Source organism: Physeter macrocephalus, chromosome 6 (assembly GCF_002837175.3).
Source record: "Physeter macrocephalus isolate SW-GA chromosome 6, ASM283717v5, whole genome shotgun sequence".
NCBI lineage: Eukaryota > Metazoa > Chordata > Mammalia > Artiodactyla > Physeteridae > Physeter > Physeter macrocephalus.
The window spans coordinates 53,381,858-53,407,047 of record NC_041219.1 but is presented as its reverse complement, the minus strand read 5'-3'; the positions used below and the strand labels follow the sequence as shown (position 1 = coordinate 53,407,047).

Here is a 25,190-nt window from a genome sequence, read left to right as displayed (position 1 = left end):
TTAACATAAAGAAAATATAAAGACCCTACGAATGAACAAGAAGACTGATAGCCCATGAGGCAGACGGGCAAAAACATGAACCTGAGATTCGGCAGGTGAAATGAAATTTCTCAGCCTATTCATCATTTTAAAACCAAATTAAAACAACAGTGAGTTATCATTTCACACCCATCATATGAGCAACCTTATTTATTTATTTATTTATTTATTTATTTATTTATTTATTTATTTATTTATTTATTTATTTATTTATTTATTTATTTATTTATTTATTTATTTATTTATTTATTTATTTATTTATTTATTTATTTATTTATTTATTTATTTATTTATTTATTTATTTATTTATTTATTTATTTATTTATTTATTTATTTATTTATTTATTTATTTATTTATTTATTTATTTATTTATTTATTTATTTATTTATTTATTTATTTATTTATTTATTTATTTATTTATTTATTTATTTATTTATTTATTTATTTATTTATTTATTTATTTCAGGGCTCTAACCCATGTCCCCTGCATCGGCAGGCGGATTCTTAACCACTGCGCCACCAGGGAAGTCCGAGCAACATTTTTTTAAATTCACTAATACCAAGAGTTGACTAGTCTAAATTCAGAATAGAAAAGTGCTTGGGCGGGGCGGGGGGCATGGGATGGGGAGGGGCTGGTAAAAGGGCACAAACTGTCAGCCATAAGGTGGGTGAGGTCTGAGGTCTAACCTCTAACGCGGTGGCCGTAGTTGATGGCGCTGACCGTATCGCTGAAACCTGCTGAGACAGTAGAACTGAAATGTTCTAGCCAAAAAAAAGAAAAGAAAACGTTTTAAAAACCTGTGAGGGGATGGGTGTGTTAATTAGGTGGGAAGAATCCTTTCACAATGCGCACATCAATCAAATCATCATGATCTACGCTCTAGCTTGCAGTTTTATTTGTCGATTCTGCCTCAATAAAACTGAGGAAAGAGCTGCCGGGTCTGTAGGGCAGTGACGCCAGGAGCGCCAATCGGGCAGACGCTTGGAGAACAAGCAGCGTTCAGTACGGTGAGGACACACCTGCCGTCCACTGGCAACTCCACCCCGAAGCAGGCGTCTGACGGCCCTGGGTGGTGACTGCAGGCTCCTTCGTGACAGCAAGACAGCCAAGAAAGGAAAAGCCTTAACAGGGCGGTGGGGTTTTTTAATGGTACGCTCATAGAGGATCTGCTACAGAGGATGAATGAACCAGAGCTAAAATGTATCCAAATGGCTAAATCTCAAAACTTAACATGGGGCTTCCCTGGTGGCGCAGTGGTTGAGAGTCCGCCGGCCGATGCAGGGGACGCGGGTTCGTGCCCCGGTCCGGGAAGACCCCACGTGCCGCGGAGCGGCTGGGCCCGTGAGCCGTGGCCGCTGAGCCTGCGCGTCCGGAGCCTGTGCTCCGCAACGGGAGAGGCCACAGCGGTGAGAGGCCCGCGTACCGCAAGAAAAAAAAAAAAAAAACTTAACATGGATTGCAAAAGGAGGGACTTTGCAGAAAAGGTGCAGTTTGTTATCTTTCACAGAAAATGTTCAGACATTCAAAGCAATGCTGTATGTTTTCCTATGTAGTGGCTGTATCAACGCTGGGGGGCTGACATACCCCAGACTCAGTTTAGCGGTTCCCCTCCGGGGAGGAGAGGGAGGAGCCTTGCGAGCCGCTCTGGGGCGTGGTCTCTCACCAGGTGCGCCACCGGGGAGGCGTGGCAGGACATCATGCTGGCCTGCATGCCAGGCAAGAAGTGCGCCCCCGAGTCGGAACCGGGCAGCAGCGCTGAGGGGGAGACGCCCTGCGGCAGCAGCTTCGCTGTCTTCTACTTCATCAGCTTCTACATGCTCTGCGCCTTTCTGGTGAGCCGGGCGGGACCCGCGGCCTTGGGTGACAAACGTGCAGTCCAGGGCCAGCCACGCCCCGCGTCCCGGCAGCTCATGTTCGGGGTGCCCCATCGGAGAGGCCGGCCTAGAGGGCTGTGTCCCTGGGATGGTCCAGCCGCACTGGAGGGAGGGGGTGAAGCTGGACCGGAGTGAGCTCAGCCAGCATCCTCTCGTCCGCTCTCAGCTCTTGCCGTGGTGGCGTCGTCCCCGAGGACAGGAGGCCACTTAAACATTTCTGGCACTTTGATGAGGAGCGAGGGAGGGGTGGTGGACAGTCACCCCCATCCCTGGCAGCCCCGCGCGGCAGCTGGGTGTGAGGGGAGCTGCCGGCCCACAGGTGGGGTTCGCCTGCGCAAGCCCGAGGGGAGCTGGGTCAGGTCCTCGTCCCAGGGAGCCGCGTTCCGGGGCCGGTGTTTTCAGTGGTGCCGCCGGGCGGCCTTCAGAGCTCTCGGCTCGTGCCGCGCGTGGCCTGCTAACCACGTGTGCTGGAAGGGCCCCCGCGGGCGTCCCCCGCGCTCTCCCTTCCCCGCAGATCATCAACCTCTTCGTAGCCGTCATCATGGACAACTTTGACTACCTGACGAGGGACTGGTCCATCCTGGGTCCCCACCACCTGGACGAATTTAAGAGAATCTGGGCGGAGTATGATCCTGAAGCCAAGTAAGGCCCCAGCGGGAAACCCAGTCCCCAGAGCAGCAGGGGGACCGCGCGGCCACACCTGTGGAGGAGGGTCAAGACGGGTTAGCACCGGGTGGACCCACAGCAAACACTGAGCTGCACGGGACACGGGGCTCAAGGGGCAGGGCCGGCGACAGGAGGGCTTTGGCTGAGCCGAGAGCACGCCTGCTCTTTTCAGCTGAACAGGACAGGAGGGCCTGGTGTTGGAATAAGCAGTAGGTACCCGAGTCGGGGTGTCCGGGGCCAGGCAGGTCCTGCCTGCCTTTCTGCCACAGGTCCGTCCATCCAGCCACCACGTTTGGCTGACACTCTGGAAATACCCTTGGGTCAGACGGTTGGTTCATTGAAGCAGGAGTAATATTGAGAATTTCGTTGCCTACTAAAATCCCTTCCACCGTGAACACAGCACTGATGGAAAATTACTCCTTAAAAACCTAAGCACGTGGGCTTCCCCGGTGGCGCAGTGGCTGGGAGTCCGCCCGCCGATGCGGGGGACGCGGGTTCGCGCCCCGGTCCGGGAGGATCCCGCGTGCCGCGGAGCGGCTGGGCCCGTGAGCCACGGCCGCTGAGCCTGCGCGTCCGGAGCCTGCGCTCCGCAACGGGAGAGGCCACGGCAGTGAGAGGCCCGCGCACCACAAAAAAAAAAAAACAAAAAACAAAACCTAACCACGCGTAGCTGCTGGTTTTGGAGTTTTGCCGTGCGGTCCTGCAACTCAGCCCCGGTTTCGTCACTCGGGTCCAGTCGTGGCGAGGTCCTTCTGCAGGGGGATCCCCCGCCCTGCGTGCACAAGTCCTGGGCTACTGGCCGAGACCACTGCACTGACCTTCCCCCCGCTCCTGCCTCTTCTAGGGGTCGCATCAAACACCTGGACGTGGTGACCCTGCTCCGGAGAATTCAGCCCCCGCTGGGCTTTGGGAAGCTGTGCCCTCACCGCGTGGCTTGCAAAGTAAGAGATGAGCTGGGCTCGTGGGAGACACCACACGGGAGGGGAGATGCCTCTTGTGACCTTGGTCAGGACGTCAAGGCTCTAGGGGATGAGGACAGTATTTTAGTAGCCTAAAGAAAGGAGCCAGAGGCAGAATAGGCGTTAGGGGCTCTTCCCAGACTGTGGAGGAAACGCGGGGTGACACACGCACGCGCAGTTCGAGCCCCCCCCCTTCGGCATCCTCCTGCCCCGGGGGCTCCGCGGGAGGGCGCTGCGGGAGCCGGCTGCTGTGGTGACCGGCCCCGCCCCCGCAGCGCCTGGTCTCCATGAACATGCCCCTGAACAGCGACGGGACCGTCATGTTCAACGCCACCCTGTTTGCCCTGGTCCGGACGGCCCTGAGGATCAAAACGGAAGGTAAGGCCATCCGGGGACCCCGGGAGAGCCACCGGGAGACCTAGTGGACCTGCCGGAGCCCAGCTCGGCCCCTGCGGGCCGCCAGAGCCTCAGCCCGGCAGTAGCTGTCACCTCCGGGGATACTCGCGGTGCCAGGTCTGCTCGTGTGCCCGTTGCTCCTTGAATGGCCTCCTCGCCTGTACTTTTTAGAGCTCATCCTGGGTGTCACCTCAGAGCCCTTGGGTGTAGTTCAGAGAGCAGGAGATGAGGGTTACCTGAAACGGAGCTGAGCCCCAGCACAGTGGGATTTCACTGGCTGCAAGGGGGTCTCAAGCGTTCAACTCTCCCTGCAAGTTAAACTCCTGTGTCGGTCGGGAAGGGGTCAGCGCGGACGCGGTGACTGGGGCCGAGGTCGGCCCTCGCCAGCCTGCACGCGGGGGCTCGGCCAGCCGGTAGGTGGGGGTCAGGGGCCCCGTGCTCCTCGTACGGGGCTCCCTCACGGGGGCGGGGCGTGCTCCCCCGTGTTGCCCGGCGGGAGGGACCGTCATCCAGGTTGTACGATGGGGGCCTGTGGCCAGCAGCTCGGCTTCGATGACCCGCTGTCCTGACAGCTGCCTGGTGCTCCTGAACCGCTCTGCAGGGGCTACAGGTGCACCTGACGAGATGCAGCCGCTTCCCCAGAGCTCCCAGCCTCCTCCTGCGATTCGCGGAGCTGGAGCTTGTCTGAGACGCTGAGTCCCAGCCCCAGCCCCGAACTCGGAACGTGCATCCTGCGCCAGCCGCGGGGGATTCACGTGAGCAAAGTCTGAAACCCACCGGCACAGTAATTAGAGAAAACTCGGGTGGGACGGGCAGTGTCGCCTTTCCCTTCTGACGTTTGGATCTCAGAGCCTCAGGAGGCCGGAGCCCTGGGCGGGGCAACAGGGGACTGGACCCTGATATCGTGTGACGGTCAGGGAGTCGCTCTCTGCCTCAGTTTCTTCATTTGTAAAACGAGAAAGGTGGCGTCTTGTGGAATTCAGTTCAGTGGACAAGCCAAGAGGTGCCTTCTCTCAGCTAAATCCTTTCAGAAAATAACAGAAACATCCTAGATGAAGGAAAGGAACAGGGCCAGCAAGATGCATGTCAAAATAATGAGCTAGGGGGCTTCCCTGGTGGCGCAGTGGGGCCTGCGCGTCCGGAGCCTGTGCTCCGCAATGGGAGAGGCCACGGCAGAGGGAGGCCCGCATACCACAAAAATAATAATAATAATAATAATGAGCTAATTTTAAAAAAAATTGTAAAAGTTCAAGTTCTGGTGCTGAACTAAAAAGAAACGAAGGCTGAAGGATATGCTCTGAGTAGCCAAGGCCATAACTCAACCTGAAACAGGTGTAAACAGGCCTGTTTCTGCCGACCAAAGGATGGAACACGCATTTCGTGTACGCGTGTGTGTGACTGGGGGAAACCTGGAAGGAAGTTTGCTAACATGTTAGCCTTGATTGTCGTGAGCCGTGGAAGCAGCCGTGACTTCTCTTCACTTCCTTTACCTTCTTCCTTTCCTTTTGTTACTTTCCAAATTTTCCACAATGACTGTGGTTACAATTCCCTCCAGGAGGGAAGGTTTTCTTTCTCAAGGAGGGAAGATAGAAAGACTCCTGGAAGGAACGTGTTGTGGTCCTTAAGTTTCGATGTAAAGTGAGGATATGAATTTTCATCCCGTGGAGGAATGAGAAGCACTGACGCTGGAGCCAGGACTCGGCACCGTCAAGGTGCTCGTCGGAGCAAACCAAGTCCCGGACAAAGAATCTTCAACCTTAGAGCCGGACACGCACAGCCCATCCTGCGGAAACGCTCTCCCGAGACCCGGGGAGAAGCCAGCCGCGCGCCGACTAGTCAAGCCAAGAAGTAAAGGAAACTTCAAACACACAGACCTTTGTCTGCTGAGCAGCGCCGCCCCTGTAGCTCAGAATTCTGCATTGTTCACGTTAAATTCCGCTGGATGGGTAGATCTCACGTTCAGTGTTCTTACCACCATAAAATACAATTGAAAAATGAAAAAAGGGCAACTTCCCTGACGGTCCAGTGGTTAAGACTCCGCGCTTCCACTGCAGGGGGCACAGGTTCGATCCCTGGTCGGGGAGCTAAGATCCCGCGTGCCGCGCGGCGCTGCCAACAGAAAAAAGGAGTAGTTCTCAAAGGGCCCACAACGCCAACTCGGGGCAAACCTTCATCAGAGACGAGCACGCTCCCCGCCTGCAACAAACGTGTTAAACTCTTAAGTCCGGGAGACAAAGGTGAGTTCTTAGAAGCAACTACAAAGGAACTGGAGAAAGCATCTACATTTGGGAGACTAAGTCCCACATGGTCCTTACCCTTCAGACTGTGAGCTGGGATATTTGGAGAGAAATTAGCACCTGCCCCAGAGAACCAGAAGTGTCCCAAGCCCCATCAACCCAGGACACAGAAGGCAGATGTCCTGAAACACTTCGATGACATGAAGCAAGGGTTATGAAGTTCGAGGTTACACAGATCACGGTGAGAATGAACTAAGGCTTGGGGAAAAGTGGCAGAGCCTTTTGGAAGATGTGGCATCGCACGGGCCTGTCGCAACAAATTATCACAAACTGGGGGCTTCAAACAACAGAAGTTCATTCTCTCACGGTCAGGAGGCCAGAAGTCTGAAGGCGAGGGGCCGGCGGTCAGCGGGGGGGGTTCCTCCGGAGGCGCCGAGGGGGTCTGTCCCGGCCTGCCCTGGCGGCTGGCGGTGCGGGCAGTGCTGGGCCCCCCAGGCACGTAGCTGGGTCTCTCCGGTCCCTGAGTCCGTCGCCCCCGCCCCCGCTGGCTTCTCTGAGCGTCTCCGTGCCTCCCCTCCTCTTACGAGGACACCGGTCACATCGGATGCGCGCCGTCCCCTCCCCCAACGAGCACGACCTCATCTCAGCTGACACACCTGCGAAGATTTCTACCTACAGGCCGCCTGAGGTTCCAGGTGGGTGTGAACGTGGGGGCACCGTGGCGCCCGGCGCGGAACAAGTGTATCTGAGCATCGTGTCAATCAGGGCTCCTGCTGCACGTGTCGGGACCCGCCGGCCACCTCCCCGGCGCTGTGCTCGCCCGCTGCCGTGTCACCACCCCCCAGCACCTCCCACTCAGAAGGTCTGGAGTCCAGCCATGGGGCCTCCAGGCCAAAACCAGCCCGTTGACCCGGACATGTCCTCTCCCGGGGCTCGGGGAAGAGTCCACCTGCGGCTTTGCTCGGGCTGTCGGCAGACGCACTCGCTGCAGGTGCAGGACCCGCTCTCGGCTGCGGCCCCTCGGCCCCTGAGCTCCGCACCCAGCCCTGCACCTGCCCTGCTCCCCACCACGGAGGACTCTCTTGTCTTTGGCCCCCGTCGTGAATTTACTTTTGTTTGTTTTTTGCTTTGTATGATTTTTTATTGAGTCATAACTAACATGTAACATTACATTTGTTTCAGATGAACAACATAGTGATCCCGTATTTGTATTTATTGCAAAACGATCACTACAAGTCTGGTTAACATCCATCACCTCGCAGTTACAATTTTTTTCTTGTGATGAGAACTTTAAGATCTACTCTCTTAGCAGCCTGCACATGTACAGTACAGTGTCGTTAACTGTGGTCCCCATGCTGTACTTTACGTCCTCAGGACATATTTATTTTATAACTGGGAGTCTGCCCCTGAGAACCCTCTCCTTGTGAAGAGCAAATCCACTCCTGGGATTAGCTCAGGCCCCACTGGACAGCCTCCCCGTCCTAAGGGCACATGTGCCGTCTAACATAACCCGACCGCAGGGTAAGGCCCCGAGTTCACGGGCCCGGGGGCCATGCAGGGCGCGTGCTTGGTGGTGGCGGGAGAGAGCTGGGGGCGTGTTAGACCCAGCCCCTCAGTCCTCTCTTACGGCTGGGGGTCTCAGCTTTCCTCTCCCAGGGCTGTAAGGCCAGTACCCCAGAGGCACACAGAGAGGCACCTAATTAAGCCTGTTTTGCCAGTGGAGAAAGGAGACCCAGAGACGCCCCCAACCTCAGGACCCCCTGTCTTCTGGTTTCTGCTTCCACGCCAAGGTTTTGCCACCTCCTCCCGGCAGAAGACTCAGCAAAGGGCTTTGACACAGAGACCCCCGAGCATGGACGCTCCACGTGGGTCTGCAGGGGGGACCACACTTCCTTCCAGTCGCCCACGTTTCCCTGGCGGCCCAGGGGGAGCCCCTGTGGCCGTCCAGCTCGATCCAGCCCCAGCAGTCTCATGGGCCTCAGGGACCCCCTCAAGGAGAAGGAGGAACAGCGAGTGGGTGCAGGGTTGCCCTGGCGGCCGAGCAGCAGGTGGGGAGGAAGGCGAGAGAGGCCAAGAGGGGATGGAAGTGGACAGCAGGAACCCCGGGGGGGAAGATAACGGGGCTGACGGGTCAGAGCCACTGCGGACAGAGCCCGCGGGCCGCGGCCACCACTCCCACGGAAGGACCAGCCCCCGGGAGGCCCTCGGGGGCAGCTGGTCAGTCGGCCTTGCGTCTCCCTCCCCACAGGGAACCTGGAACAGGCCAACGAGGAGCTGCGGGCCATCATCAAGAAGATCTGGAAGCGGACCAGCATGAAGCTGCTGGACCAGGTGGTGCCGCCTGCGGGAGGTGAGTCACCCCACCCCGGGCGCATGCGGGTCCCGAGTCCAGGCTGCGGGAGGCCTGCCCTTTCGGGCTGGAGCCTGGTCCAAGCCTGAGGTCACAGAGGAGGCCGAGCTAGGCCCCCCGATGCCTGGAGGTTTGGCAGAACCTCAAGGAAACTCTGCAAAGTAGAGCTTTCCCCGTAACCTGCTGGGCTGGGTGCTCTAGGGATGATGGCGCCCTGGAGCAGGAGCCCCCCGGGACGCCCCTTCCTGTTCCTCCCGGGGCAGTGTTTGTCGACTCTGTCAACTGTCCTCCGTATACAGTTGCCAAAGTATGAGTACAACACTTTAATACGGAATATGTTAAAATCAAATGTTTTTCAATAAATAAATACCCAGGGACAACTCAGGGGCCCGAATTTCTAGTTAACTGACCAACGCGCGTCTGCACCCACTGTTATGAATAAGTTTGTGTTTAAAGGAAACAAACAGTGCTGACATTGTTGACATTTTGTGTTTGTCTTTTTGAAGTAAGGGCTTATGGAATATCTTTAAATAAGTACAGACCCCTCTGGGGCACACACGTGGGGTAAGTGCAGGCTGACCACGGGGTCCAGCACAGTGGGGGTCACATTCGCGGAGCGGTGCCATCAGGGATACAGTTTTCTGAAACGTGAACCCTTCTTGCTCAGGTTGAAACAAAACAAAGTGGTCTTCCGTCCACTTACCAGGGAAACTCTGGAATATCATAGCCGTGCAGGTCCCACGTGGAGCCAAGTTAGGGTCTTAGCTCAGGTGGTTATAAGCGGGAGGTCCCCCCACAGACGTCTGGCATGACCTTGGCAGGGTGCAAAGGTAGAATTCACTGTGCTTTTCGGGACACATCCAGAGCCACGTCATTCACGCCAGCAGCGTCCCCAGAGCATGGTGACAATCGCGGTGACACTGAGAAAGTCCCATACATTCCCAAAACACTCCTTAAAAGGGGGTGCTACCCCTGACGAGACCCACCCCCGGAAGGAAGGCAGGCCTGGGGACGGGCACCACCCAGCCTGGCGTCACACGCACCATGTCCCTTAATCCTCATCACGGTTCTGTGACGCCTGCTCTAGGAGCTGCTTCTCAGCTGCTGAGTAGCTGACCCCAGGCTGGTGGTGAGAGCCCTGCGGATTCAGGACCCAGGTCCAAGGGGGCCACACTTCCCACCAGAGCCAGTCTTCCCCGATTCACGGCAGACAGGGCTCGGGCATCCCCTCCACGTGGGGCTGGGGCCCCTGCCGGCTGGACGGAAGGCAAGCGGCTGTGGGTTTGGCTATTCTCACGGGACAGCTAGGAGCAGGAGAGCCATCACAGCCCCCAGATGCAACCCAGCAGCCTTCTCCAGGCCTTCCGCCCCGTCCTCCCCCAAGAACCGGAAGATGGGGGAGGGGGGCTCCTCGTGGGGCATGAACTGCTCCCCTCGGGGCCCCACCCGCTTCTCACCACCCACTTCGTTCCCAAGACGGAGGCTGATTCTGTCTTGAGTCACTTGGGCACCAGCCCAGCCACGGGGTTAGAAAGCCCCAACCAAGATGGGAGGGCTGCGCCCCTCCCGCCAGCCCTTAAGCAGAACGCTAGCCCTTCGGGGCCTGGGCGATTATCAGTGGGTGCCTGGAGTTCGGAATCAAAAAAAGAGTTAATCAACAAGGTCAGTTAAGTTAAAAATGCAAGGTGGGAAATAATTTTGACAATAGGCTACTTTTTCTGTGAAAAAAGAGGGAGTAGGAATATATTTGCTTGTTTGCAGGAAGCATTTGCATAAAGAATCTCTGGGGAAATAAGAATCGAACGAGAAAGGTTATCTGATAGGAGGTGGGGGGAGAGACTCTTCACTGTACACACACCTTTTTGTATATTTTTGTCTTTTTGAATCACGTGCACGGAGAGCCTCTTCCAAAAAATTTAATTGAGAAAACTTAAGAAGGCGTAGATGCTGAAAAAAGGTTCCTGAAGCCTGGCCAGGGCCCCCGTTTACACTCTGTTCACCCTGTCCTCCCTTTGCTCTCAGATGATGAGGTCACGGTGGGCAAGTTTTACGCTACTTTCCTGATCCAAGAGTATTTCCGGAAATTCAAGAAGCGCAAAGAGCAGGGCCTGGTGGGCAAGCCCTCCCAGAGGAACGCCCTGTCCCTGCAGGTGAGGGGTCCTCGCCCCCCGGGGGGCCTGGCACCCTCCTCTCGCCTCTGCCAGGTCCGGGGCTCTCACGGGCTGGCTGAAGGAGGTCCCTTCCTGAGGGCCCTGAGCCTTCCGCAAGGTGGATGCTGCAGGGGTGACCCTCCCCTCCTGTGGCCTCGCAGCCCGCAGAGCTCGGGGAGCGGGCGGGGGGCTCTGCTGACGCCCCCGAAACAGCCCCTCCCAACATGCCTTCATCCCCCGTGGACCTCCGGAGGCTGGCCTGCTGCGGGGAGAAGCACAGGGGCGGGTGGGTGGCAGCTGGGGCACCAGGGCCCTCACGCATCATCCCCCGGGGCTCCAGGCTGGTCTGCGCACCCTGCATGACCTCGGGCCCGAGATCCGCCGGGCCATCTCCGGGGACCTGACCGCCGAGGAGGAGCTGGACAAGGCCATGAAGGAGGCTGTGTCCGCGGCCTCGGAAGACGACATCTTCAGGGTAGGGGGGTGCCCCGGCCGCGGTCTTCAGCCTCCGTAGAGCTGGGTTTGGAGCAGAAGGGTGGGCTGGCGTCCTGAATCCAGGGAGGAAGCGCTGAGTCTTCGGCAGAATCCCAGCTCCCCGCCCCCGGCCCCTCCCCCCAGCCCTCTCCCATCCCTCCACCTCATCCGAGCCTAGTCCTTCTCAAGCCGGCCTCCCCGGACCCGGCAGCTCCCAGAGCATCACTGGCCCTTGGAGAAGGCGGGAGGAAGCTGTTTTCCTAAGGAAATGTTTCTTAGGAGACGTTTCTACATTACACATCGCAAAGTGCTGGCCTTTGGGCCACATCGAATCCACAGACCTATTTTGTTTGCCAACACTTGAAAATCCGGCACATCCAAATAAAATTCTAGACTTCTAGCCTCTCTTGAAAACCCAGAAGCTGTGCAGCGTCAGGCAGCAGAGGTCTGGAAGCCAGTGGCGACCTTGACTTAGACCGTGAGGTCTCCAGGCCCCAAAGCCCCCTCCGGCCTCCTCTCTCCCCTCCTGGATACCGAGGCTGCCATCAGTTTTATATATATTTTTTTAAATTTTTTAAAATTTATTTAATTTATTTTTTATCTATTTTATAAATTTATTTATTTATTTATTTATTTTCGGCCGCGTTGGGTCTTCATTGCCGCGCGCGGGCTCTCTCTAGTCGCGGCGAGCGGGGGCTGCTCTTCGTTGCGGTGCGCGGGCTTCTCACTGCGGTGGCCTCTCTTGTTGCGGGGCACGGGCTCTAGGCGCACGGGCTTCAGTAGTTGTGGCACGCGGGTTCAGTAGTTGTGGCTCACGGGCTCTAGAGCGCAGGCTCGGTAGTTGTGGCGCACGGGCTTAGTTGCTCCGCGGCGTGTGGGATCTTCCCGGACCAGGGCTCGAACCCACGTCCCCTGCACTGGCAGGCGGATTCCTAACCACCGCGCCACCAGGGAAGCCCCTGCCATCAGTTTTAACAGTGAAAACTAGTGCCCGCTGGAATTCTGGGGCCCTTGCACCCAGCTCTCTTCATGAACCCCCAAGGTATTTGGCTAAAAATCCTATAGCAAGTGAGACGCTACCACCCAGAACTGCGCTAGGGCCTCTCACCCCGCCTCCCGGCCCCAGCAGGCTCCCAGGCGGGGTGGAAACATGGGGGTGAGAGGAGCCCGTCACCCTGAGGCTGTCCTGTCCTCACCACCCTCCTCCTCGACACTGTGAAATGTCCGTCACTGAATGGCCTCGGGGACACAGTAGCATGTCAGTGTGACCCCAAGAGACCCCCAGCCTTGCAGGTAGCTACTCGCCCACTTGCCCGGGACAAGGGGGGAAGTCGGGGGAAAACACTGGTTCCTGATTTGAAATCTAAGACTCTCCCAGGGGAAAGGAGGCCAGAGTGTAATTGGTGTAGTAACCAAGTCCTTCTTGTTCTCAGAACCATTTGGCCAACGTAGTTCCTAGCTCAGTGAGCCAGTTGGATGCCTTTTTTCAAATCCCGTTAGAACCTTCGGGCCCCTTTTTCCACCCCTTGGCCCTCCCGTGGCCCACTGCTGCAGTGAGGGGTCTCCTCCCCCGACTCGGCCACGTGTTGCCCGGCGGGCCGGGCCCCCCACACACCCCTCCCTCCGTCTCGCCTGCAGAGGGCCGGCGGCCTTTTCGGCAACCACGTGCGCTGCTCCCCCAGCGCCAGCCGGAGTGCCTTCCCCCAGACCTTCACCACCCAGCGTCCTCTGCACATCAGCAAGGCGGGCGCCGGCCAGGGTGACGCGGAGTCGCCCTCCCACGAGAAACTGGTGGACTCCACCTTCACGCCCAGCAGCTACTCGTCCATGGGTTCCAACGCCAACATCAACAACGCCAACAACACCGCCCTGGGCCGCTGCCCCCGCCCTGCCGGCCAGCCCGGCGCTGTCAGCCTCAGCACCGTGGAGGCCCGTGGGCCCCCCTTGTCCCCCGCTGTCCAGGTGCAGGGGGCCTCGTGGAGGCTCAGCTCCAAGAGGTGAGCAAGGGGGTGCACGGGAGGGGCTTGGGGAGGAGCATTTGACCCCTCAGCCCTCCAGCTGGGATGGAGGCTGCTGCCCAGACGCCGGCCAGAGGGCGGCCAACGCAGCCTCCCGGGTCCTGCAGCCGCACTCGGGAGGCCCCGTGGCACCACTGGCCGGCAGGTGTCCCGAGGCGCGCGCCTCCGGACGGGGCCTTCTCTGCTTTCTCCCCCAGAGCAGAGGGGCCCTGGCCCCGATGTCCGAGATGTTTGCATCCTGGAGACACCACCGTCTCCGCCCCCTGGGCCTTTCTCAAGTCTCTGCCCAAACCTGGCCTTGGGCCCCCAGGGGATGGGGCAGGCCCACCCCCTCTTCTTCGTGCCCTTCTCGTCCCCGGGAGGCAGGCGGCCCTTTGCTGGGCGCTTGCCTGCTCTGACCCCGCGCGGGATCATTCCTGGCAGTCCTGACGGCGTCTCCTGGCTCCTGTCCCTTTCTTTTCTCCCACCCGCTGCTCCCTGGTGCCCCAGGACCCACCGCCATGATGTGCTGGGGCAGTCGGCGCACACTTCCACGCTCTGGGCCTCGGGAAGTGCCTCATTTGTATCAGCAGCCCCGGGCTCCCAGGCCCGGCAGGATCTGAACACTTCACCCTTAGCTGAGCTGCCCCTCCGAGCGGGACAGCAGCCCCCAGCAGCCCCGTTTCTGGGGCAGACCTCCTTGCCTCCCCTCCAGCTCAGATCCAGAAGTGATCTTTTCTGGATCCCTGGGCAAGTGTCCTGAGCTGCGTTCATCCCAGAGGCCAGCTCCCGGGCCCCCGGCGTTCACGTCCCTTCCTCACGCCCGCGTCAGCCGAGGTTCCAGCCTGGGCCGTGTCCCGCCCCTCCCACGCCAGCAAGAGCATTCAGAATCTCCTGCGTCATTCAACTGGGGGAGGGCACCATCGGTCAGGGCCCCCAGAGATCCGCCCGGACCCTCCCTGCGTGGCTCACAGACCCAGGGTCAGAGCTGGAGACTGACCCAGCGCTCAGATCTGAGAGGACAAGCTGGAGTATCTCCCAGAGGCCCTGGGAGTCCGAGCATAAAGGGGGCCCAGCACTCAGGGCCTATAGGAAGAAAGGTGGAGGGAGACACCAAGCAGGACGCAGACCGGGGGGGGAAGACAGAGGCCAGAGCTAAGGACCACATGGCCAAGTGAGCGGGAGGCCAGGGCCTGGAGGGGAAGAAGCTCAGGCTGAGGCACGTTCTGGTGTAGAAGGTCTCCAGCTCAGGGGGACTCAGGTGTGAGGGGGACGCAGGCTCGGGGGGCTCAGGCTCACTCCCCACTGCTCAGAAGAACGAACCCCTTTGTGAGGCCTCTCCTCTGTGCTCTGCTCTACGGGGTCAGCACCAGATCGAAAGCATGTCACGTGTGACACCGGGAAGTCCTCGGCACTGCCCAGCAAATGCCCACAGGCCCGGCTGTCTGCAGTAGAGGGAAGGGACCGCCCCCTCGCTGGCCCCCCCCCCCACCGGATAGTGCAGCCGGCCCTGAGCCGGGCAGGCAGACAGTGTTACTGGTGGGGACGTTAGTCATGAGTGGGCTGCATGACTTACCCCAGAGGGTAACCACCGGGTCAGAACTCAAGATCCCCTTGGATCCTAGCCCGGAGGCCCTTCCCCGCCATGGAACCCTGATGGTAACACTCCTCGGCTCCATCAGTGGTCGTGTGCGTGTGTGTGTGCGTGTGCGTGTGCGTGTGTGTGTGTGATGCCTCCCCTGCCGGGGGCAGGGGAGGGGCTGGCGGTTGCTGACTTTTGTCTCTACCCCGGACACTTTAGGTGCCCCTCCCGGGACAGCCAGATAGCCATGGTGTGTCAGGAGGAGGCCCCTCGGGGCGAGACTTGTGACCTGAGGATGGATGAGGACGCCGAGTACGGCAGCGAGCCCAGCCTGATCTCCACGGAGATGTGAGCTTTGCCCTCCCCGGCTGCCCGAGAAGGGGAGGGTAGGGGGTGACGGGCGGGTCCCTGGAATCCTCCTCTGGCAGCTGCAAAGCAGAGGAAGCCCCCCACCCTCATACACACGGTCCCCTGATTGGCTTGGCGCTTCCTCATGACACGATGCTTTCAGGAAAACTGCTAAACGTTGTTTCCTAGGCTTTCTTGACGCGTGTACATATTGACAATTAAATATTCGTGAAACTGCCTATAATAAGGCTGCCAGCAGAGAGCGCTGTTGTCAGCCGTAGCTGAGATTTCCATCACAGCCGGAATTTTTTAAGAGAAGGGTTTTTTAACCGCAGATCCAGACCCGTTAGGAAGCTGTGACATTTGCTTAGTCAGTTACAATCAACACTTTTAAAAGAAATCATAGCACAGAATAGCATAGAATAGGATAGAAAAGGACAATAGGAAAGAGCGTATTCAAAGTCACAAAGGTAGTAGTATTTTGTGAAGCATTTGTTGCCAAGTCCCATAAAATGTATCCGTGACTGTGAGTTGCGTTCACAAAGGTGAACCTGTGTTAGAAGATTTCCTGAGAGGAGCAGTTTATCACAAGGAAGGACCAGCCCTTTCGGCTTTCGCTGTTCAGAGGATGCAGATTAACACATGGCCACATACCCGAGAAGTCAAGAAAAGCGTCTGGGCTCGCGGTGCGTGCTTGGTGCTTGCAGGCCCTCTGCTAGATGGTGGACAAACCGGCCTCGGTAACCAAGGGCGGTCACAGCCTCGTTAAGGAGCTAAGAGGATCTCAGAGGAGGAAAAGAAAGATCTCCTAAGTAGCTGCTCACAGAGTGGTGCAAACAGCGAGAGTACAGACGTTCAGAGAAGGTCAAGGTCGGAGAGAGGCACCAGGCACGAGGTCACACAGAAGCTGGGTCTTCAGGAGTGGTTACGGTCTGGATAAGAAGAAAATGTAATAGGGAGGGTGACCAAGCTGAACTTGAGAGGCAAGCATGGTGGGTTTTATCCAGAACCTTCCCTGCATGTCTGCAAATGCTTGCGGACAGCACACCAGGAGCACAGGCTCTGTCCTCAAAGTACATGGAGTCACACCAGGCACAGGCGGTGGCCTCGTCTGTGACCCGAAGGGCTTAGAGCACAAGCGGGCACTCGGGTGCAGACGGCTCCACTAGGGGTTGCAAAATCAACTTAGGAGCTTTTTTCAGTGAAATAGCCCAGGCCAAGGCAGAACAGAGGCTCTCGGGTGCAGCGGATTCAGGGAAGGTAATCGTGGACCCGAGACCAGCCCTTGGGCACGTCTGTCGTGTGCCCTGGGCCAGGAGGAGCCGTTTCTCACCGAGTCCCCGTTAGAAGGCCCGGGAGCTGTTGACTCACTAGACACCCCCAAGGGCCCGCAGCTGCCCCTCACCGGTGACCGCACGTTCGCGCTCTTGCTGACCAAGGGTGGGCGGGCCCGGAGAGCGAGGGTGCACGAGCGCGGTCTCGCGCTGGGAGTGGCCGTGGTAGACGGCATCCGCCTGCGAGCACGCCATCGCGGAGAGAAGCTGCAGGCCCAGAATCCGTTTCCAGCTTTCTCAGCAGCGGTGGTCCCCCGCCTCGAATCACAAGTGCGGGAGGACACACGGGCACAGGCGGAAGGGGACGGGAACATCTGTGACAGCAGAGAGCGCGGCCTTTAGAGAGCACAGAGTGGGGGTCCCCTCGCTAAGGGAAAAAGCAGGCTGCCCGGAGGTGACGGTGCCCAGTGTCCTCTGCTCCAGGCTCTCCTACCAGGACGACGAGAATCGGCAGCTGGCGCCCGCCGAGGAGGACAGGAGAGACATCCATCTGTCTCCGAAGAGGGGCTTCCTGCGCTCCGCCTCCCTAGGTAACCTCAGACCCTCTCTCTAAAGGTGGCCACGCCCCCCGACGGTGGCCAGGCACACAGGGGTGACTGAGGAACGTCCCCTCGTGGGGCCCAAGTGGCCCACGGCTGGGCTGGACGTGTGCTAATGGGGCATCTCAGCGAGGGGCCCGGGGTGGGGGGAGGGGGCATCCTTGCCCCTCCCTCGCTGTGAGCCGTCGGGGCCGTGTCATCTTCTTCTCTCTCTCTCTCCCTTTTTTTTTTTATTTAAATATTTATTTATTTATTTGGTTGTGCCGGGTCTTAGTTGTGGCTCACCGGCTCCTTAGTTGCAGCATGCAGGCTCCTTAGTTGTGGCAGGCATGTGGGATCTAGTTCCCCGACCAGGGATCGAACCCGGGCCCCCTGCATTGGGAGCGCAGAGTCTTATCCAGGGAAGTCCTCCGTGTCATCTTCTGTGCTGACCCATCGCTTGCTCCGCAGGTCGAAGGGCCTCCTTCCACCTGGAGTGTCTGAAGCGACAGAAGAATCCAGGGGGAGACATCTCTCAGAAGACAGTCCTGCCCCTGCATCTCGTTCACCATCAGGTAGCCCCCACTTTGGGACAGGCCACAGGCCGCCACCTAGCAGGCTAGACAACCCCGTGATGATCGTGCAGCAAACCCCCCAGATGCCCGTCAGCCTTCCTGTCCAGACCACGGCTGTGTCCCCACCCCTGGCCCTAACAGCCCCCAGGGAGGGGGCTCTTCCCACACGAGGACCGTGCTCTCCCGGGCGGGAGGTCCTGGGGAGCAGGAGCCCCTCTGGAGGCTGGAAGGACCAGCTGCTCCGGGTTGGCCGGAGCATCCTCCTCCCAGTGGCCAGATGTTCCCTCCCCGGGAGTGGCTACACGACAGGCAGGTGCGGTCACACCTAGAGCCATAAGACGCCTGGACATTTAGCTGCACAAAAATCCACCCACTGGAATATGGAAATGACCAGAGAGTGTTCCGGCAGCATGGTCAGGGACAGGGGTGACGTCGGGAAAGCGGGTCCAGGCAGATTCAGTAGTTGAACCGGCTCTTGGCCTGGGTGATGCCAAAAGATGGCGAAATCCAAGACCCCAGCATCAAGCTGCTCTTGGGACCCTAGAACCGACGGAGATTCCCAACAGCTAAACCATTAGGGTCCTAGCTAGATTCTCCGCACCTTCTGACCTCCGTGATTACGCTCCCTTACCACGGGCCTTGGCTTTAAATGACTCTTTTATCCCCAAAAGGCATTCAGTGCCAATCAAAGCTTACAGTCGGCGTAAGTCAGCCAGCATGGCTCTGCCAGGACGACGGCGTTTCTGCTCCAGGAAATACGCGCTGTTGCTCAGCCTGTGTGCCAACGCACGAATACGCGTGGTCTCCACAGGGCTTTCTGGAATGTCGAGCAGCGCCTTACACTTCCCTCAGATCCCCAGGGACCCAGGACCCCAGACTGGGGGCCCTCGAGAGCAGTGGGCAGGGAGGCCAGCAGGGGACTCCGCGTGTGCTTCTCTGAGAGATTTCTAGAAGCTGATCTCACCCGTCTCTGCTTATCGTGCTGGAAGGAAAACCTCCCTCGGCTTACAGCCTCCCCTTACGCTCCTGAGCTGCCCTCTGCCCCTCGGGCTGAGCCTCCCCACCAGGCAGTGTTGCTTCCTTGGACCCGTCCCGTCAGAGCAGGTGGAGAGGATCCGTGGCTCACGGGGGACGGGGCCCGGCCCAGAGAGAGGGTGACCCGGATCCCACTGGCCCTTGGCTTTCTGAGCTTAGAGGAGAAAGATCCCCGCAGACCGATGGTCACAGAGGCTATTTAGGGCGGTCGAGAGCGGCTCCAGGTCCGGGTGCCTGAGCGAGAGGGTGCGCGCACCGGGCGGTAGGACGCGGCCGAGGCCCCCTGACCCGCACTCTCGTGTCGCGTCCACAGGCGCTGGCGGTGGCGGGCCTGAGCCCCCTCCTGCAGAGAAGCCATCCCCCTGGCGCCCTCCCCCCGCCGCAGGCCACGGCCCCTGCCGCGCCCGGCCCGGCCTGGCCCCCGTGGCCTGTGCCCACCCTGCGGCTGGAGAGGGCCGAGTCCAGCGACAAGCTCACCAGCAGCTTCCCGTCCGTCCACTGCGGCCCCTGGGCCGGGGAGCCCACGCCCTGTGGGGCCAGCGGCGGCATCCGGAGGGCGCGGCCCGTGTCCCTCACCGTGCCCAGCCCGGCGGGGCCCCGGGGCCGGCCCTTCCACGGCAGCGCCAGCAGCCTGGTGGAGGCGGTGAGTAGGCCGAGCCACGCGGCCCGGGCAGGGGCCCCACGGGCAGAATGGAGGGGCCCTGGGGAGTGTCAAGCCTCCCGGCCAGAACGACCCTCAGTCAGGTCTCAAGTCCGCGTGAGCGCCCAGCCCGGCCGAGGACGGGCGGTCACACTGGCCGGGGAGCGGGGGAGCCGTGCGGGGGGCCGTGAGGGCACGTGGGGTGGGGGGGAGCGGGCGAGGCAGGCGGGGAGCGGGCGGGGGCTGGGCTGTATTCCAGGCTCACCTGGTGCTCCCCGAGGCCGCCAGGAAAAGGGGGCAGACGCTTCGGGACAGAGTGGGCAGGGGCCGGGGGTGTCCTGCACACACACGTGCGCGCGCGCACACACACGCATCGTCCCCGGGATCCTCACCCCCAGAAAAGCAGCCAGCGGCACTGGGCCGGGCGTCACCAGAGGAGACTGAAGGTTTCCTGGAAAGAGTCACGGGGGCGTCCTGGGGCGCCGGGTGGGTGGGAGGGAAGGACCGGGGCCCCTGTGGCCTCCGTGCAACCAGGTTGCCCGCGTTTGATGACGGTGCCCCCGCCCCGCCGTCTCTCCTCGGGCCCGCGCGCCCCTAATGCCCGCAGGGCGCTCCGTCCCACTCCTGCCCGGCGCGCAAGCACACACACGTGTACTCGCACGACGCGCACACGCACACGCACGCGCGTACACACGCACACGCACACACGGGTACACGCACGCGCGTACACACCCTCTCCTCCCGAAGTGGCCGGCCGGGAGCCCCTGCGCCGGCCCCGAAGGGAAGAGCCGGGCTCAGGGGTGACGCCGCCCTGGCCCCCCTCCCCCAGGTCTTGATCTCGGAAGGACTGGGGCAGTTTGCTCAGGATCCCAGGTTCCTCGAGGCCGCCACCCAGGAGCTGGCCGACGCCTGCAACCTGACCATCGAGGAGATGGAGAGCGCGGCCGACAACATCCTCAGCGGGGGTGCCCGGCAGAGCCCCAACGGTACCCTGCTCCCGTGTGCAAACTGCAGGGACCCGGGGCCAGACCGAGAGGGGGGCGCGGAGGACGCGGCCCGGGCGCCCAGCCCCGAGCCCCGCCAGGGCGGAGGGGAGCCCCGGGACAGCAGGGCCTTCGCCAGCAGCCTGTAGCAGCCGGGCCGGAGATGCCGGGTTTTTATTTGTCTCCATGTTCCTAATGGGTCCGTTTCAGAAGTGCCTCACTGTTCTCGTGACCTGGAGTGAACCGGAACAGCGTCTTCATTCATTTCACAGGGACAAGGCCGAGTCGGCGGCCAGGAGAGAAGCAGCCGCCGTCGGTGTCCGGCGGGGAGCGGTGGGGGAGGGCGCGGGCACCAGGGAGGGGGCCCCCCGCGGCCGCCTGGCTCCCTAGCCCTCGCCCAAAGGACCCTACGCCAAACGGGTGTCTTTCAACTCCGCTTGTCAAGAACTCATTTTGCACATACTCTGTATGAGCCTCACCCTGTCCCCATAGAGCCAGGGCCCTGTGCCTTCACGGAAGGAAGGAGGCCCCGGCCGGGCCCTGGGGAGGGGAGGGCGCTGCAGCTCCAAGCCAAGGCTGGCCACCGCCCCCTGCGCCACCCGTGTCTGGACCCCCTTCCCAGCCGGCCGTGGTCGCAGCCTCGCCGCACCGTCGGCGCGGGGGCAGCGGGCACGCCCGCCGGGACAGGAGCGGCGGTGCTGAGCGTCTGTCCGGCGCTCTTTTGTGGGGATTTGACATTTTTCTTCACAGCATGTTGCAGTTTTCATTTGGGGGTTTGGTTTTTTATACGTTTGCTTTCCCGGGGGAGGGGAGGGAGAAGAGTGTTTACAAAGTCTTGCAGCCACCCATCTTAACCGTTTTCACTTTTGCAAATGTCAGTCGGGTTCAGTTTTGTTGTCTTATTTAACGGTCGCGGCTTCCTTTCCCACGGAGGATTCAACCGAGCCGCCGTGGGAGAGTTTTGCCAGCCGTGGCGTATGCCCAATAGTTTGTTATCATTTCCTTAGGGAGTGACAAGATTTCTTCGGTTTGGTTTCATAATCTAAAGGTGATCAGCAATGCACTTGGCGGGGTCTTGCACAAACGTGTGTAGTAGCGCGTGCCCAAGAGAGGAAGCAGCACGGGGTCTCTGCGAGTGTGTGTGCCGTGTGTACGGTGGGTTGTGTGTGTGCGGGCGTGGGCTGAGTCTGCAGCCACGCCGCGCCCGGGCCGCCAGTCTGCCCGCAGTTCCCCTTGGGGCTTGAGGGTGGGGAGCTCTGAATCTGGGGCCGTTTGAAAGCAAAAGCAAACCACTGTCTCTGCTTCTGAAACGGGAATCAGTAACTCTGCATTTTCTGTCCCACAAGATATGCAAAAACAATGCAATAATATTCATTTTAAAAATACAGTTGTGAGTTGTGTTGGCATTAAAACTGTGTTTAAAAAACCGCACAGAAATTTAAGGGGGAAACTCAGAAGGCGTTTTGCTTCGATCTGTTCCGTGTAATGTTTTACTGCATTGATGGTGTTTCTGCTGAAGAGACCGTTATACTTGAATTCAGGTCAGTCTCAGTATTTTACAAATATTTTTTTAAAACTGAATTGCAATTGTGCCAAGCGAATATAATGAATTGAGTTTGTTTTGGATTCGCTTCTTGTATATTTGCTGCATGTAAGTAAATCATTTTGTATTTGGAGTGTGACGAGCTTCACCTTTGAGCTCTTAAGTGCTTTTCTACGTGTGGCTGGGGAAAAAGGGGACAGCTTTTCTTGGCATTTGTGTGACAAGTGCCGGCACCACCCGTGTGGGTCCCGACGCAGGCTTGGGCATCGCTGTTTTGCATATCTTGTGTTCTCTTCCGTTTCCCTCAGTTTTCCCCAGACGGGGTAATAGGTGCATCCGTGTCTTGCTTTGAGAGACCAGGACCCGTCTTTTTCCAGCGTCACTCTGTCTGCTCTGCCCTGGTTTGCAGAGTTGGAATTTCTCCAGGGAGAGCCCTGCACCGTGAGGGGCCGTGAGGCGCCCTAAGCAGCCTCTTCCGTCACCTCTTTCCCCCCTGGGAACGGTGGCTGACCTTACCCTTCACCACCCCCCGCCCTGGCACAAGCGTTCCCTGGGGAAGCGCCCATTGCCCGGGAGGGTGGAGGGGAGGGGGTCCTCAGCCGAGAGCAGGGGCCGGAGCCGGGCAGCAGGTGCTGTCCTGTCCGTCCAAAGCCAAGTCCGTCCTGCTCGCTTCATCTTTCACTCATTCTGGAGCAGGATCTCCTCCAGACCGCCCCTCGCGGTACGGCAGCCACGGAGGGACGAGGACGGGGGGCAGGCGGCACGTGGGGAGCTCGTGGTGAGGGCAGGGCCGGAGGCATTGTGGGGGCGTCTCTGCCCCTGCATCCACCTGGACATCACCCGGGTGTAAATCCTTCAAACAGATTCCAACAGTGACCGATTCGGGGGAAGCAGGACCCAGCCGCTCAGCCGGACCTTCCCCGTTGAGGCTCTTCCAGCCCCGGGCTCGCTCAGCCCTTCTTGGCTCTGACTTACGTGAGCAGCTTAGGAGTCAAAGCCGGCCAGCGCCCGCTGCGCCGTGAAGACGAGTTTTCCCGTGGTGGACTGATGTCCACGCCCCCGGGTGAGCACACACAAGGCCTGTTCCTCCAGGCCCAGCCCTTCCAGTCTCTGGGCTCCTTCTTGGTGCCATCGAGGTCTCGTAGGAGTTACATTCAGGTCCTTTGTCCCATTGCCCTAAATGTCTGCCGCGGCTGCTAGGATCTTAGTTCTGCTGGAGAGCGGAGCCCTTTGGGGTTGATGGCTAGCTCTTGCTGTGTATTTGGCCCCTGGATAGACCTGCGGACTCTTAGCTGACCTCCCACACGCTGGCACGCACTCGGCCTTCTCGTGCTGTCTTCTGTTTCCCTTTTGGGCTTTTCGTCTGTGTCACCAAATCTCGGCGACCGGCTCGTGCTGGGCCTATGCCAGCTACTCCCAGGGCTCCGCCAAGTGCGTCCCCGCCCCCCCATCACCGTGCACACTGCAGGCGTGCTTCTCCTTTGCCGTCAGCTCTGTCTCTGTCGGAAAGGCCCATCCAGGGAGGGGTCTTCCTGGGCCAGAGCTCAGGACCCGCTAGGGTGGGACGGACACGTGACACCCATCCTCCCGAGCCTCGTCCGTAGCGTGGTCTCCGCCTCTGCCCCCAAAACAGAATCTTGCCATGACCTTGGAAAGCAGAACCGTTGTGTCTTCTGAAACCCCTGAGCAGCAGGAGGAAAGCCATGATGGCCAAGGACCTGAAGGGCTTGAGGTGTTTAGGCTCCGGCTTTGGTGAAGCTGGTTTGTGTTCGTCCCCTGATGGGCCAGCCTCTCGTTTCCACCGCAATCTTACAGTTACTCACGTGCTTGGCTTGATTCCCAGCTGTTTCCTTTCCACTCTCCTCCTAGAAGGTTCTTTTTGGTCTTGGGTTAAAATGCAGACATTTCCCCCAGATTTTGGCTTTGGATCCGTGAATTTTTCTCTGCTTTGCTCCGGAAGCTCTTCGTTCAGTCTCTTCCCTCATCTTCTCAGTCTGACTGGGACCCGAGGGTCTGCCTTACCCGTCTTTACCCCCCTCCATGCCGCGGCTTCCGAGCTCCAGGGCCTGGTCCTGAGCTGCCCAGCACTTCCTCCTGGCCACCCTCCCGCCACACCGTCTCCCCATCACTTAGCTGAGGGCACCGCACCCTGCGAGGCCAATGTAATGTCTTTCTGAGGAAGAAGAGCCCCCTGTAAGGGAGGAGCTTGGGGGTCGTCGAGGGGGTGAGGGCTGCTTTCCAGGGGCCGGCTGATAGGATGTGCCCCCCACCCCATAGGCCAAGAAACAGAACGGAACTTAGACCACAGCACAGGGAGGAGGCCGGGTGGTTGAAGCCTGCAGCCTCGCCACCCCATCGTCACAGGCATTGCTAAGGACGGGGGTGGCATCTCCACACCCAGCGAGACCCGGAAAGACGGGCGTGTCGCTGTCCAAGAGGCCAAGGGCAGGGCGACCTGGTGTCGGCCCTCTAAGCCGCTGGTCAGTCGAACCAGAGCCCAGGCCAGGTCTGTTCTTCTAAAGACCAGGCTCTGGTCCGCGGAAAGTGCCAGCACGGAACCGAAGGGAAACGGGGGCACAGGGGGGCATGCTTTGACCCCCTGTGTCTTGCTCCCGTTTTGTGGAAGGAGGTGTCCGGTGTGACTGCCCGCCGTGGCCGGGACAGCGGAGAGGCGGAGGCCTCAAGATCGACCGTAGAAGAAGAGAAAACTAAAAGTGCTCTGGTGCTGTTTTCCCAGCCAAACCATTGTCTCTGGCCGTTAGGGGTGTCTGCCGCCCTGTCCCCCTCTCTGCGGCCACTCCTCCCGCGTGTGGGCCGCGGGCTCCAGCGGGACGACAGGCGGGCTGGGGTCGAGGTCACCACAGGAAGCCAGCGCCAGCTTTCCTGGCAGCTGCGCCCGCATCAGGGCGGGCCTCCCTCCCTTTCCCCAGCCCCCCGTTTTCCCTCTTCCCCGGGTTCAGCGAGAGGGGGCCTGTGAGCAGATTCTGACATAGTTGCTTTGCTAGTTTCTTTGTGAAGCCATTTCTGGTTTTAACTTTATTTATTTATTTATTTTTTGTTTCCAACGAAACCCTGCCTTGTGAGGCCAGGCAGCAAACCATCAGGGACACGTGTTTGTGCCGGGGTTCCGCATCGCGGGGGAGAGACCTGCCCCCCATGCGCGCGCGCGCCGACACGTGCTCTTGTACACGCGCCCGCACCCTGACGGGGCAGGCGCTGGCCCTCGGGCTGGGATCAGGACGCCCGGCTTTGTCCCCCTCGCAGAAGGCTGAGTGCTGACTGGAGAGAGAAGCAGAGGTGCTCCCCCGGGTGGAGATGTGCCGTCCGGACTGAATTCTCCTGTGAACTAAATATCATTTCTCTTCGTGGAGAAAATGCCACCACCCTGAAAGTCAGGATTTTTTCTTGCCATGATTTGAGGAGGTTTGGTCCACAGCAGGCGGGTGGCGAAGCCCCTGAGGCTCCCTGGTGTCTTAGAGCAGCCTCCC

The 25,190-nt window shown here is 59.3% G+C and overlaps 1 protein-coding gene across 2 annotated transcripts in view; it reads left to right on the top strand.

Annotated features, from left to right (window-relative positions):
* CACNA1C (calcium voltage-gated channel subunit alpha1 C) overlaps positions 1 to 20,415 on the top strand; it is a 477,743-nt gene extending 457,328 nt beyond the window's left edge. For both annotated transcript variants that reach the window (XM_024128968.3, XM_028490773.2), the window contains 13 exons: positions 1,708 to 1,873; positions 2,430 to 2,557; positions 3,426 to 3,522; positions 3,816 to 3,918; positions 8,422 to 8,523; positions 10,546 to 10,673; positions 11,014 to 11,148; positions 12,786 to 13,144; positions 14,946 to 15,074; positions 16,832 to 16,938; positions 17,398 to 17,501; positions 18,850 to 19,179; positions 20,006 to 20,415. In XM_024128968.3, the coding sequence (XP_023984736.2) occupies positions 1,708 to 1,873; positions 2,430 to 2,557; positions 3,426 to 3,522; positions 3,816 to 3,918; positions 8,422 to 8,523; positions 10,546 to 10,673; positions 11,014 to 11,148; positions 12,786 to 13,144; positions 14,946 to 15,074; positions 16,832 to 16,938; positions 17,398 to 17,501; positions 18,850 to 19,179; positions 20,006 to 20,308 (2,191 nt within the window). In that variant the 3' untranslated portion in view covers positions 20,309 to 20,415. The remainder of the gene's footprint in view (positions 1 to 1,707; positions 1,874 to 2,429; positions 2,558 to 3,425; positions 3,523 to 3,815; positions 3,919 to 8,421; positions 8,524 to 10,545; positions 10,674 to 11,013; positions 11,149 to 12,785; positions 13,145 to 14,945; positions 15,075 to 16,831; positions 16,939 to 17,397; positions 17,502 to 18,849; positions 19,180 to 20,005) is intronic.
* Positions 20,416 to 25,190: the final 4,775 nt, after the last annotated feature.